Source organism: Nuphar pumila, chromosome 10, assembly GCF_984573655.1.
Source record: "Nuphar pumila chromosome 10, dmNupPumi1.hap1.1, whole genome shotgun sequence".
Taxonomy (NCBI): domain Eukaryota; kingdom Viridiplantae; phylum Streptophyta; class Magnoliopsida; order Nymphaeales; family Nymphaeaceae; genus Nuphar; species Nuphar pumila.
The window spans coordinates 109,074,781-109,087,866 of record NC_143258.1 but is presented as its reverse complement, the minus strand read 5'-3'; the positions used below and the strand labels follow the sequence as shown (position 1 = coordinate 109,087,866).

Here is a 13,086-nt window from a genome sequence, read left to right as displayed (position 1 = left end):
AAAAATAAAAAATAAAAAAAGAGCAGAACACCTGGGACAAAAACTCGACTTGTCTAGGATACCTCTGCGCTCGGTTAAATAGTGTCCAGACAGGCCTGTTCTAAGCAGTTTTGTCCCTGCAATCAAAAGCTATCATATGGGTTCACTAGCTCTCTTCAAAGTGAAGGTCCTAAAAAATAAGTTTGAAAAATTGCAAATGACAGCCTACCAAGAAAAAGAAATGCAAATTCTACAACCCTTGAGCCTTCTTTCTCAACTACAAATATACGTTAGGATGAACATTGTTTGGATCTAAGCTGGATTATGGCTGATCTAGTTTCAGACCTGGCTTTTAGGGCTAGTTTGTTTCATTCCCATGGAAGGGAAAGGATTTTCATGGTCGTGAGCACAAATTTTTAAAAAATCCTGTCAGATTAGCCTTCTCATGAGAATGCTTTCACTTGGGGGGCATGCAAGGATTTTCACATAAAAAGTGGTATGTAATCTGGGTCATACTGTGCCAGCATGACACTTTTTTATCATGATGATTTGGGGCACATTTTGAAGAGAGGAAAACTCTCATAGGAAAGGAAAGTTTTGCCTGTGAGAGTTTTTTATATGAGATGTTTTTCAAAAGAAGTTTTTTTGCTTGTTTGTGTAGCATGAGAAAAACAGAGTAGGAAAATGTAAAAAATTGAGAGTGAGGGTGGTGGTGAGATGCAGTGAGATGGGTGGTGGGGAATTTAAAAATAAATTTTCTCTCTCAGCGAAAAGTCTCTCCCGTTTGGAAGGGTCAAAAAATCAGTATGGATTTTCTATTTTGCATCACTTTTCCTACATCTTTATCGCTTCCAAAAGTGCCCCCATGTTTGTTTCACTCATGATGAGAAAGGAAGGGAAAAAGATGTCAGCTCAGTATTTTCTCATAAAAATTACATGAAACAAACATACCCTTAGGGAATAGGTCAAGGTCCTAAGTGGATCCATCCTAGTCATGACCTACACTACCAGACGATTCCAAATTGAGGTCCGATTCTCCTTGTCAAATTTAAACACGTCTGGTTATAACCTACACAGACATATTTTTGCTTTCATCCATTAAAAAAATTTAAGAATACTAATAATAAGGCTCTAAGCACAGTTTGCATTTTGCCGATCTTTGAACCCTATGCAAATACGAGGCCTTCAACCTAACCCGGGTCCAGGGATGTCAACGGGTTGAGTTTGCATTTTGCCTATCTTGGAACCCTATGCAAATACAAGTCCTCCAACCAAACCCGGATCTAGGGATGTCAACGGGTTGAGTTTGTATTCGGTACCCAACTTGACCTGAACCCAATACCTAGATACATGTATAAAAAAATGTGAATCCTAATACTATTCGGGTAGACCTAAGCCCGACGCTAGTAATATGCTGATCGGGTTTGGGTTATGATTAGATACTGAACATGACCCGGCTTGACCCAAGTATTTTATATGTATTCTTAATGAAAATAAACTCAAGTTATATATAACCTATTTTGGGATTTCGTTTCATTACCACGGCAAAACCAAAATCCGACAACTAGTTATTTGGGCAGAACAGATATATAACCCATCTCCGGCCTGTTGGCAGCCCTAGGCCAGGTCTGAACCACAGCATGTGATGTCAGTCAAGTCTGGAACCATCCTGTGTGTCCAAAAATGGATAAAGTTGCCCAGCCATGATGGTTGATGCCAGACCCACCTCACCCTTATGAAAGAAATTTCTATTATTTTCTTATAATATGATATATGTCATTGAAAACAAGACTTGGGTCTGTTATGTTATCAAATCTTATTTAAAGGGTACTAAGACATATTGCAATTGTTAGTCGCTTTGCATCTTGAGGCTTCTGGTGATTTTAGGAAACTAACTTAGGCCATGTTTGGGAGCCTTGCAATGGGATGGAAACAAGGTTGTCAAAATTTAGTTTTGCCAATGTATGATGTTGAGAGATGTAGTTGCCAAAAACATCCTCTCGTTAAAGGTGTTGAAATGTGGTGCAGTCTCAGCACATTGTTTCAGCAATGCCAGTGCACCCAAACAGAGAGTATGGGTGCATGGCAGAAACCACAACACAACCGCCTCAGATTCAAGGTTCCCAAACATAGCCTTAGAGGCTGAAATGCAGAAGTGGGGCTCATTCCGTTTCAAAGACAGTTTTCTGCAGCTGGGTTCTTTGTTTTCAAATCATCGAATGGAAAATATGGAACTGCAGAAATGAATAAATTTTTCTGGATAAATGGGTTTGGATGCACTCACTTGTTTAGGAAACTGGGATTATCTGGGATACTGCATTATGGAGCAGAAGTTGATGTCCCAATTTATCCTCTTTTCTGGATAAATGGATTTGGATGTACCCACTTGTCCAGGAAACTGGGATAATCCGGGATATTGCATTATATTTAATGTCCCAACTTATCCTGTTTATCTGGACAAACTGGTGCATTCAGACTAAAGGTTACTTGGATGTTCCCATTGGTCTAGAGAAGTGATGTAAGCTCAGATATTGTATTGTACTTCAGTTGTGGCCTAACCATTCTGATTCGAAAAAGAATAACCATACAATATATCTAAATATATATATATATATATATATATATATATATATATATATATATATATATATATATATATAACTGAACATATTAGGCCTCATTTCTCGTTCTGTCCCAAAGGTTTTAAGTATTTTATGATAGATCTGAACAGTTAGATGTGTTTAGCATGTTTGTTTAGTTAGAATCTACTCTTGAATCATGTTTTTCGAAGAAAACATGTTTTTCTAAGCCAGAAAAAACTGGTACCTTCATAGCCATTGATTTTGGATCACCAGAAAAACCTATATACAGGTCAGATTCTGAAGATAGAAAAGCTGGTTTCCACTAAATGAAACATATAGATCACATCTACAGTGTTAAACGTGAGAAAAAAGTACTTAAAACTATGATTTTTGAAGGGCCCTAACGAGACCTAACGAAAAAAGAGGCCTAAGGAACACATTACTCATATATATATATATATATATATATATATATATATATATATATATATATATATATATATAGAGAGAGAGAGAGAGAGAGAGAGAGAGAGATATGTAGTTGTGCAATATCACAATGCCAGAGAGATGATGCTGAGTGTCCATTGCGGGCGCGATGAACGCTCAACATTAATTTTCGCAAAAACGGACCTTTACTAGCACATTAAAAGTGTGCACCAGTAAAGGTCTGGCACTGCTAAAGGTCCCAGACCTTTACTGATACACACTTCTAGTGGGCCAGTAAAGGTCCTTTTGTGGAAGTAGATGTTCAAGGTCATGGAGCTGGTAGTTGTGAACCTAAGGGTCGCGCAACTTCCACTTTATATATATATATATATCTGAAATATATTTTCCAACATATGTTTACTTGTATGAACCAAGATTTTCATATGTTTTTATACTTTTTTTTCAAAAGTTTCATCGGATGTGATCTAGACATTTGGTTTTATAGAAAAAGACTCTTGGATCATTCAATTATGATGCATAAGGAGGATCTTTTAAGGGTTAAAAATCAATGGTTTAGAATTTTCATAAATATTTAAGTATAAAAAATCACATTTTTTTATTTAATTATATAATGTTCCAACAGTAGATTCCTAGCAAATGGACCACAACGCTGCAATGTTCAATTTGCAAAAAAACATATGAAAATCTCAATTCATACCACCCAACATATTTGGTTGGTAAACATATTTCAATTTTCCTATATATATATATATATATATATATATATATATATATAGAGAGAGAGAGAGAGAGAGAGAGAGACAACCACTTGTTAATTCATTCGTTCAGTTTGTACTTCAAAGTGCCTTATTGTAGCATGTTTGTCAGACATGACTCCAAGATTATAAAAGAATGGCTGCTTAATTGTCATGCACAGCGAGCTCGGCTTCGGCTTCGAGCTTTCAAAAGGACGTGGTGATTTGTGAGAAAAATGCCTTGAAATCTTTTCAGTATAAAAAATCACATTTTTTATTTGATTATATAATGTTCCAACAGTTGATTCCTAGCAAATGGACCACAACGCTGCAATGTTCAATTTGCAAAAAAACATATGAAAATCTCAATTCATACCAGCAAACATATTTGGTTGGTAAACATATTTCAATTTTCATATATATATATATATATATATATATATATATATATATATATATATATATATATATATATATATATAGAGAGAGAGAGAGAGAGAGAGAGAGAGAGAGAGAGAGAGAGAGATATGCAACCACTTGTTAATTCATTCGTTCAGTTTGTACTTCAAAGTGCCTTATTGTAGCATGCATGACTCAAACATGACACCACCGGGGCCCAATCCACCAGGGGTGACAAAGAGGCCCACCCTCCCCACCCCTCTCTCTCCCTCTCTCAACCCTCGTGTCTTCAACTCTAGTCATCCGACGAGGATCTCTCTCCCATCCGACAGGATAGGTGCAGTGGTGCAGCCCGTCAAGGTGCCAGTCTCTCTCTCTCTCTCTCTCTCTCTCTCTCTCTCTCTCTCGCAAGTCCCACAACACTCGGCAAGCTCTCCAGCAGGGACAGGGCGGTGAGCATTTCATCCTCATCTTCTGGTACTTTTTTTAGGGCTTAAAACCTTAGGGTTTTTTGTTTTTTTTTTCAATTAGTAATTAGAATTTTTTATTTTGTTTTTACAAATGAGATGAAAACAACATTAGTTTCTGTCTTTTTATTTTCAATCAACATTAAATATGATTGATTAGATAGAAACTTTAAATTTTAGGTTTTTTTTTTCGGTTAGCATACATATGTGAATGATGTTTGTTTAAGATTTAGGTTTTTTATTTAGTTTTTATTTTTTAAATATCATAAGTCATGAATATTTTAATAGGTTTTAGGGTTTTTTTAAATTAACATTGAGGTATTTTTTATTTTTTTTCATTTAAATCAACATTAAACTTGATCTCATGCTTGATATTTTAAGGTTCTTTTTCATATATATATATATATATATATATATATATATATATATATATATATATATATGAATGATGTTTGTTTAGGATTTAGGTTTTTTTATTTAGTTTTTATTTTTAAATAGCAATAACCATGAACGTTTCATTAGGTTTTAGGGTTTTTGTGCTTTTTTCTTCCAATTAGTATTTACGTACTTTTGTCTTTTTTCATGTCAATCAACCTTAAACTTGATTTCACATGATTGATTTTAGTTATAAACTTAGAATTTTAAAGGTTTTTAATTATTATATATATAAATGATATTTGTTAGGATTTAAATTTTATATTTAGTTTTTAAAAATAACATGAATATTTAATTAGGTTTTAGATTTTTTTACTTTTTCTTAATTAGCATTTAGGTATTTGATTTTGGTTTTTTTAAATGAGGTAAATATATAATTAGGTATTTTAGTATTTTTATTTTTAATCAACATTAATCATGATTCTACATGCTTAATTTTAGTTAGAAACTTAGAAATATAGTTTTTTTCAATTAGCATATATATGTGAATGATGTTTGCCTAGTATTTAGATTTTTTATTTAGTTTTTATTTTTAAATAGCCTGAACCATAAATATTTTTTAGTTTTTTATTTTTTTAATTAGCATTTAGGTATTTATGTATTTTTTCTTTTCAATCAATAATTCTGCATGCTTGATTTTAGTTATAAACTTAGAATTTTAGGGGTTTATTTTTTTTAATTATATATATATATATATATATATATATATATATATATATATATATGATGTTTGTGAAGATTTAGGTTTCTTTTTTATAGCATGAATATTTAATTTGGCTTTATATTCTTTGTGCTTTTTTTCTTCTTTTCACTTTTCATTTATGCCCACCCGAGTTTAGATTCCTAGCTCTGCCCTGGATGTTGTATACGAAAACCTGCAGCAAACATGTCAATGCATGTGCGTTTGTGCACCACAACTATTAACATACATGAATGCAAACCTTTGCTATATCATCCCCGGTGTTGTTCCAAATAATCTTTTCAAAACAACGACTCATGTCGACCACCTTCTTCGTCCAACAACATTCCAGGTCTTGAAAACGGAGGACAAATAGCAAATAAGAATGGAGTGAGAGAAAATTTGTGCTCATTTAGTGATGTAAATCGAGAGGGCTCGATTTGCGAAAAAATATATGCTAGGCTACTCTTATGCTCGGGAATCTAGAAAAGTGGGAAAAAATGAGAAATTTAAAGAAATTGCAGAAAATAAACATGAAATTGAAATAAGTGAAAAAATTAAATTCAATCTCAAATCAACTCTCAATTGTGAACTGTACATAGGGTTATCATCCTTTTATAAATGAGGTCTCCCAAATTTTAATCCAAGTAAACTACCTAATTTGATAAACTCCTAAAAGGATAAAACACATCTTAATGATCCTAATCTAATTAATTCTGAATATTGAATCCAAGATCCATTACCAAATGATCCAATACTAAAAATATTTAAACTAAATAATATGAATCTCAAATGATCCAATAAAAAAAGTAAACCCAAAAATGCATCGCTTAGCTCTTGTATCATTTAGTCTAACCATGTTGTCTCTTTGAATGTGCATCAAACATGCAAACACACTAACATGAGTATTATATACTTTCCATAATTGATGGCATCGGGATTGTTGTGGAGATACTAGCTTTTGAATATTGGGATATGATCACATAAGCATGGTGATTCATGCACCAATGACATGATTGTGATGCCAATACCTACCTTTGATTTAGGTTAATTGCTTTAAATTGATTGGCAAGTCATATAAGAAGCACAATGAAGAAGTGCACTTATTATTTAAGTATTCGATACACAAAGTTGATAAGATTTGAGAAGTAGAGCTGGTAAAAAACCAACGAACCAAAGCAGCTGAGCTTAAACCATTCAACCAAACTTATGCTTGCTCAGACTTAGGGCTGAGAATTGAGATGAGTGGTGTTACAATTCATAACGGGCCTCAATTTATTTTGGTATTTTTTAGTGAGATTTGATGTTTGGATTTCTTGCCCCAATGACCCAGGTCTTTGGGTTCAAATGTTAGTGTTTGATCTATTTATTCTTAAAAGAGTAGGTTGGGTTTGTACATATCATAATCCAGTTGTCGTTCCTGATCCAAATCAAGCAAGAGATCATTGCTCAAGAGAAAATTTAGATCTAGCCAACTATCCAAATCCAGATGGTGTCTCAGATCCAATGTCGAGGTGGACAACCAAGTCAACGTAGGAGCCATACATGCTGATATGGCAGCTTAGGTGGAAGATTATGAGTGGACCCTCCTCAAGACAACTATCAATTTCCTATAGAGTTTCTAGAATTGAGATATATTCAGCACATAACATGTGTCAACATCATAATGAAGGATAGCAAGCCAATGGGACCCACAAGGGAGGACATCTCCCCCTCTCTAGAAGCATCCCCTTTCTTTCAAGGAGAGAATGCATAGAGTCCAAATTATACTTAATTAGTTTTCATGATTTTAAGAAACTAGGTTTGTAAAGAGTCCATTCATGATAGTACTCTAGACTCCTTATTTTAGTTTAGTTTGTATTGCCAAGTAGAACTCATTTTTTAGCAACTAGAAGATGTTTTGGTTTTATGGATTAATTTAATTTTATAAATTAAAATTTGACTATACCCTAGGCACCAAATCTATAAATAGAAGTCTGGGAATCCCTTTATGAATGAATGAAATTTATGAAATTGTAAGTTTCTTTTTTTCTTTCTCTATCTTCTTCTTCTTCTTCTCTCTCTCTCTCTTCTCTCTGTGATACACATGAGCCCAAGCCCTCACGAGAAGGCAGGTCAAATTATTGCAAGGGCCCAAGCCCTTCTAGCCCTTAGGTGCTAACCAATGACACTTGACTCAAGATTTCAACGTGGTGATGCTCCCAACCCATGGTTCTTTTGGTCCAACCCCTTACTAGCATTACAAGAGGTACATCATTGGTATACCTAACATGTCACAACCTTTGCATCTGAATCGTCCCACAACCCAAATCTATCCAAACATCATACCTACCAAGTGAGTGTTGTGAACGTATCGGGACAAGTTCTAACTTCTAGAACCGACATGCACCTTCTCTAGTGTCTCAAACCTATACCCGACCTCAACCCATGTCCTAGGACATGTCCACATCACATCCAAGCCACGGACGAAGCCCTCAACCTAGCCTTTGACCTATAAAACCCAAACTGCCCAAAACAGACCTACCCAATTTATGGATGAGGCCTACCCGATTTAGTTGTTTGGGCCAATAAAACCCAAATTGCCCAAAACAGGTCCAAAACAAATTTTTTATGCACATTCTGCCTTAGAAACGAGTCACTTTGAAATTTGTAATTGTTCATTGTACAACAATTCAGGTTTTTTTTAACTCACTGCTTGAATGCAACTTTATGTGATTACCAATGCTGCATTTTTTGTAGAAAACGTCGGTCACCCGCATTTTTGAAAATTGATGTGACCCTCTATCCACCATGCACATTTAACCGTGCTTTTAAATTATCAAGATGACCCAGTTCATAGTTATTCATTGGCTTTTGTTGTTGTGCTTACAAATTTTAGACGATGTGATCCCCTTTTACACAATCTTGTTCTTATTGGTCATATTGTATTAATAAATAAATTCATTTTTTTCTACAATACCAATACAAAAAATATTAAACAAACATTGCAAAAAACAAACATATTGGGGTTTTAAAAAACTTCACAAATAAATTTATGTGAGTTCATGAGGTCTAAATTTGCATAAAAAACCTACAAATCTATATTTAATTAGGTGTTCGACATATTCGACAAGCAAAATAATTTTATTACAAAAATGCCTAAATTCACGAATAAAAGTGTTCTAACGATGTCGGATATTTGCAAGCAAATATAAACAATTGTAGGGTTTTTAGAGAATCACATCAAATTACCAGTAGAGTACCATCATTTTCCGTTCATTAAATGGATAGTGAATGGATCTAATTTCTGAATGTCATTATCACAATTGTTAAGACAAGACCAAGCAACTTTTGAAACTTTATCTCAACTCAGATAGATGGTTCCTGCTCAAAGAAAAGGTGCCTTCTCGTGGCTCTTGCTTTAAAATGCATAGTTTGTGTTTTAAAAATTCAGTTTGCAATTATTTGCTCTTGAACCATTTGCATTAGTAAATCATGCGTTGGAGAGAGAGAGAGAGAGAGAGAGAGAGAGAGAGAGAGTTGATCTTTGCATCAGAATTGAATATTTTCACAGGAATATGGACACAAGCACTCCAGATAATTCAAGCAATGATTAGAAGATTATTTTGATGTCCATTATTATTCACAATAGGGCGGAGTGGATCTATTTGCCAGACACCATCAACGATGAACTTGATCTGCAATTCACACACCCATATTTCAGAAAACAAATAACCTACATGGTTTTACTACTATCACAGAATCGAGATGGTTCACTAACCTCATACCGACCAGGATATAGCTTCAAATTTATCACAAAGACACCTGAACCGGTCCTCCCCATTCGCCTCTGAAAAGATGCAGCATTGTCCAGAGAGTAAAGAGGAAATGAGTTTAATTTGTATCTACTAACAGTGATAAGCAGAAAAAATCAAAATCTTTAGGTTATATATTTGAGGGACGTTCTGAAAATCAACTAATTCAGTTAAAACATAACTCGTACTAAAAAAGACATTTCTTTTAATATATGGTGTGCTCAGTTACAAACTTTGTGATGATCAAATCCAGGAAAAGAAAACATGGAGTAAAGTTTTCACAAGATCATGTCTGCTGCAGTGAAACAACAATAACATCAACAAATAGAACAATAATAACAAACCTGGCTTGTCCAGCCATCAAATGATCCCGCTAACAAAACATCATTGCCTGAAGTAGACCAGACAATGCAGGCAGTCCGGAGAAGACTTAAAATCCTTTGAGCCTTTTCAATCCGTTTCTGCTTTTCCTCTGCTACTCTCTGTGCTTCCCTGTGGTGTGAAAGCAAAATCTTCACTAATTTGACAAAAATGCAAATATTAGATTAGATATAATCATGTCACATAAGGTGGAGGAAAATACATAATCTCGAATCCCATCTTGCCCTCTAATATTGCTAACTTAGCACGAGTTGATCGCAATTTTGTACGGGATTTCATAATCTCAGTTTCCTGGAACTCCCAGGCATTAGAGAGCTCATGCAGTTTCTCCAAGGAGTTTCCATACTCCTGTACAAACAGAATTCAGAATGATAATGAATCAACCATAGTTAATACTTCCTGCTACACACACAACACAAAGTAATGGTTAAAACTTTATCTCCCAATTTCCTAACCTTTTCTGTGATACATAAAATGAAAAGCACAAGAAAACAACTGACTGTTAGAACCAAGGTTGTTAAATGCGATGAGGCGAAGCGAGGCGTTGAGCCTGTTATAAAGCGAGGCGTAAGCCTCGAGGCGTTGAAGCGTAAGCTTCATGATCAAAATAATAAAATATATAATATTAATAAAATAATGAAAATTTTAAATAAAAACTACTAATAAACAACAGTATAAAATAAATACTACTTTCCTATAATTAACTCGTATTATTCATTTTCTTATATGCATGCACATGTAAACCACAATTAAGTTAGACTCATAGTGCAAGATAAAACAAGTTATATCTACAATCATGAAATCATATTGAATACAACGAGGGCTCCGTTTGTATGGTAGGAGCTGTTAGTTCACGTCACCATGTGTTAATACGTTGAGAGATCAAAACCTAATGGAATGCTGTGTAATTCCAACATGCAGACACACGTATACTCATTTATCCAACAATTCATGGTAAAGATCAAGTGCCACCATTTCAATGAAAGCTGAAGGAAGCTACTTACATTAACACATCTAGTGGCCGGTGGCCGGTGGCCGGTGGCCGGTGGTTGGGCTTATATTCAGTTCTTAAAGAGTTTGTTTGAACTAGTAAAATGGGTTTGGTGAGCCGAACACGAACAACAGGTGTTGAACTCAATTTGGCTCTTACATGCTACTTGAATAATAAAGATTGTATTTTAAATATATTTTACATCTCAACAAGTTCAAATCCTATTGCTTAAAGTCTTCAAATAATTCAATTTCTTTGGCAACCGAGCCAACTCTGAGTTCCCTCAATATGTCTAGAGTTCACTACCTGATTCGCAAACTTGATACTCCCCCAAGTCCCCAACTGCCACTCAAAGAGTCAAAACCCCAAACACCGAAAGCCCCCCAAAAAGCCTTCCACCCATACCCCAAGCAAACCTCAAAACCTTAATCTCCACCATCCAAACAGCCCCACCCCATTTGCCCAATTATGCAACCCCCCTAACCAAAACCCTTCACACCACCACCAACCAAGACCATAAAAAAAAATGGCTACCAAAACCCACCTCATCCTCAAGACCCTCAGCCCCACCACCATCATCACCGCCACCCGCAGAAGGATCACCACCACCCCATTCTTCCTACAAGAGCCGCAACTCCAAGAACCACCAACTGTTAAAATGTACCTATCAATTGTTGTAATTAGATATATTTTATATATATAAAAGATGATACATATACATATATGATATATATGTATATGTATCCTCTTATTTATATATATAAAATATATATTTTCCTTTTGTTTAGCCGTAGGGGTATTTTAGTCTTTTCCTCTGTTTTACGCACATTCACTTTATGAATGTGATTGTAATTTATTTTATTTTTCTTTTTATTTTATTTTTTATTTCTTTTTTCTCAAGTACCAAAAGGTACCTTGGGGGCCCCACTCAAATAGACGTTGGGCCCCTTCCAACGGTCACATTTGTGACCGTTGGAGGGGCTCCAACGTCTATGAGTGGAGCCCCTCCAAGGCTCCTTTTTGTTGTTATAAATAGGGGCTCTCCCCTTTGTATTTCTTACTTCTTGAGGGAGCTTATGCTCCATTGTAATGGGGTTTTTACCCCTTGTCCATTGTTTCTTTAATGATATGCAACTTATGACTTTATGTCATATTTTCCCCTTTTTATGGGTTTTATGGGTTAGCACATTATGTGCTTGTGTTGTTTCCCTTTAATGGGTATATTTGCACATTATGTGCTTGTGTTGTTTCCCTTTAATGGGTATATTTGCACTTCACGTGCATAAATATGGGTTCATTATTGAACCCAATGTATTCCAACTCACTTTCTAACATGGTATCAAAGCAAGGTTGAGATCGAGTTGCTCTTTGGTGCATCGGGAAGCGTGGTATTCAAGAATGTGTTAAAGAAAAATGGTGAAGTATTCGTTTCTCTCTATTGTCTTTCTTATAGTTATTCGGTATGCATTTTATTTCTTTGAGTATTGTATGAAGAATGTAATATGTCCTTTTCTTTATGTGTGCTTTTTGTCATTATGTCTTTTTTGAGTTACTTGCTACTCCATTGAATCGTTTTTGTATGTTTTTCTTTGAAAAACTTTAAATGATAACTTGTTTGGCGAAAAATTAGATATATGATTGCTCAAAACTTGCTTTAATGGGTCGGTAAAAATTTATGACCGTTGGAACTTTGAATTTACATTTTAAACCTAATCTTGTTTATGAAAATACCTTTATATGAATGTTTAGTCTTTAAAGAAAGGTATGTTAAGATTAAAATGCTTATGAAATGTAGTTTTTTGAAAAATGTTTGGCATATATGAAAAATTCCATATTATGTGTCCGTTTTATATGAGCAACATTTAATTAAGAAAGTTTTTTTTTATAATACCGGTTGAATTAAGTTTTAAAATGATCTTATGGAATATGGTGATTTTCTTTCCATCTTTACACTCTTAAGGATGTTTTCAACATTTAGAGAGTTCTCGCTCTTTTCAATAAGAGACATTTATATTTTTATGTTGTGATTGTCTCTTGTGGGTTTTGGTGTTTGCCCTTTTGTTTGTTCATTAGTGAATGTTGTAAGTGCTTAATGCACTCTTTTGCTTTTCCGCATATTTCATTACAAAAGTTATGGTCTTCACTAATGTTTATTGTGTACTTATTTCATTAGGAGTAGGTAATAATCTATTAAGTCA

General features: G+C 34.5%; 1 protein-coding gene across 1 annotated transcript in view; it reads right to left on the bottom strand.

Annotated features, from left to right (window-relative positions):
- Positions 1-9,247: 9,247 nt before the first annotated feature.
- The window catches only part of LOC149827850 (protein PTST homolog 2, chloroplastic-like), a 34,495-nt gene continuing 30,656 nt past the window's right edge, over positions 9,248-13,086 (bottom strand). The window contains exons 5-8 of the mRNA XM_090018269.1: positions 10,100-10,245; positions 9,861-10,008; positions 9,483-9,551; positions 9,248-9,399 (exon numbers count right to left, since the gene is read on the bottom strand). Of these exons, the coding sequence (XP_089874395.1) occupies positions 9,304-9,399; positions 9,483-9,551; positions 9,861-10,008; positions 10,100-10,245 (459 nt within the window). The 3' untranslated portion in view covers positions 9,248-9,303. The remainder of the gene's footprint in view (positions 9,400-9,482; positions 9,552-9,860; positions 10,009-10,099; positions 10,246-13,086) is intronic.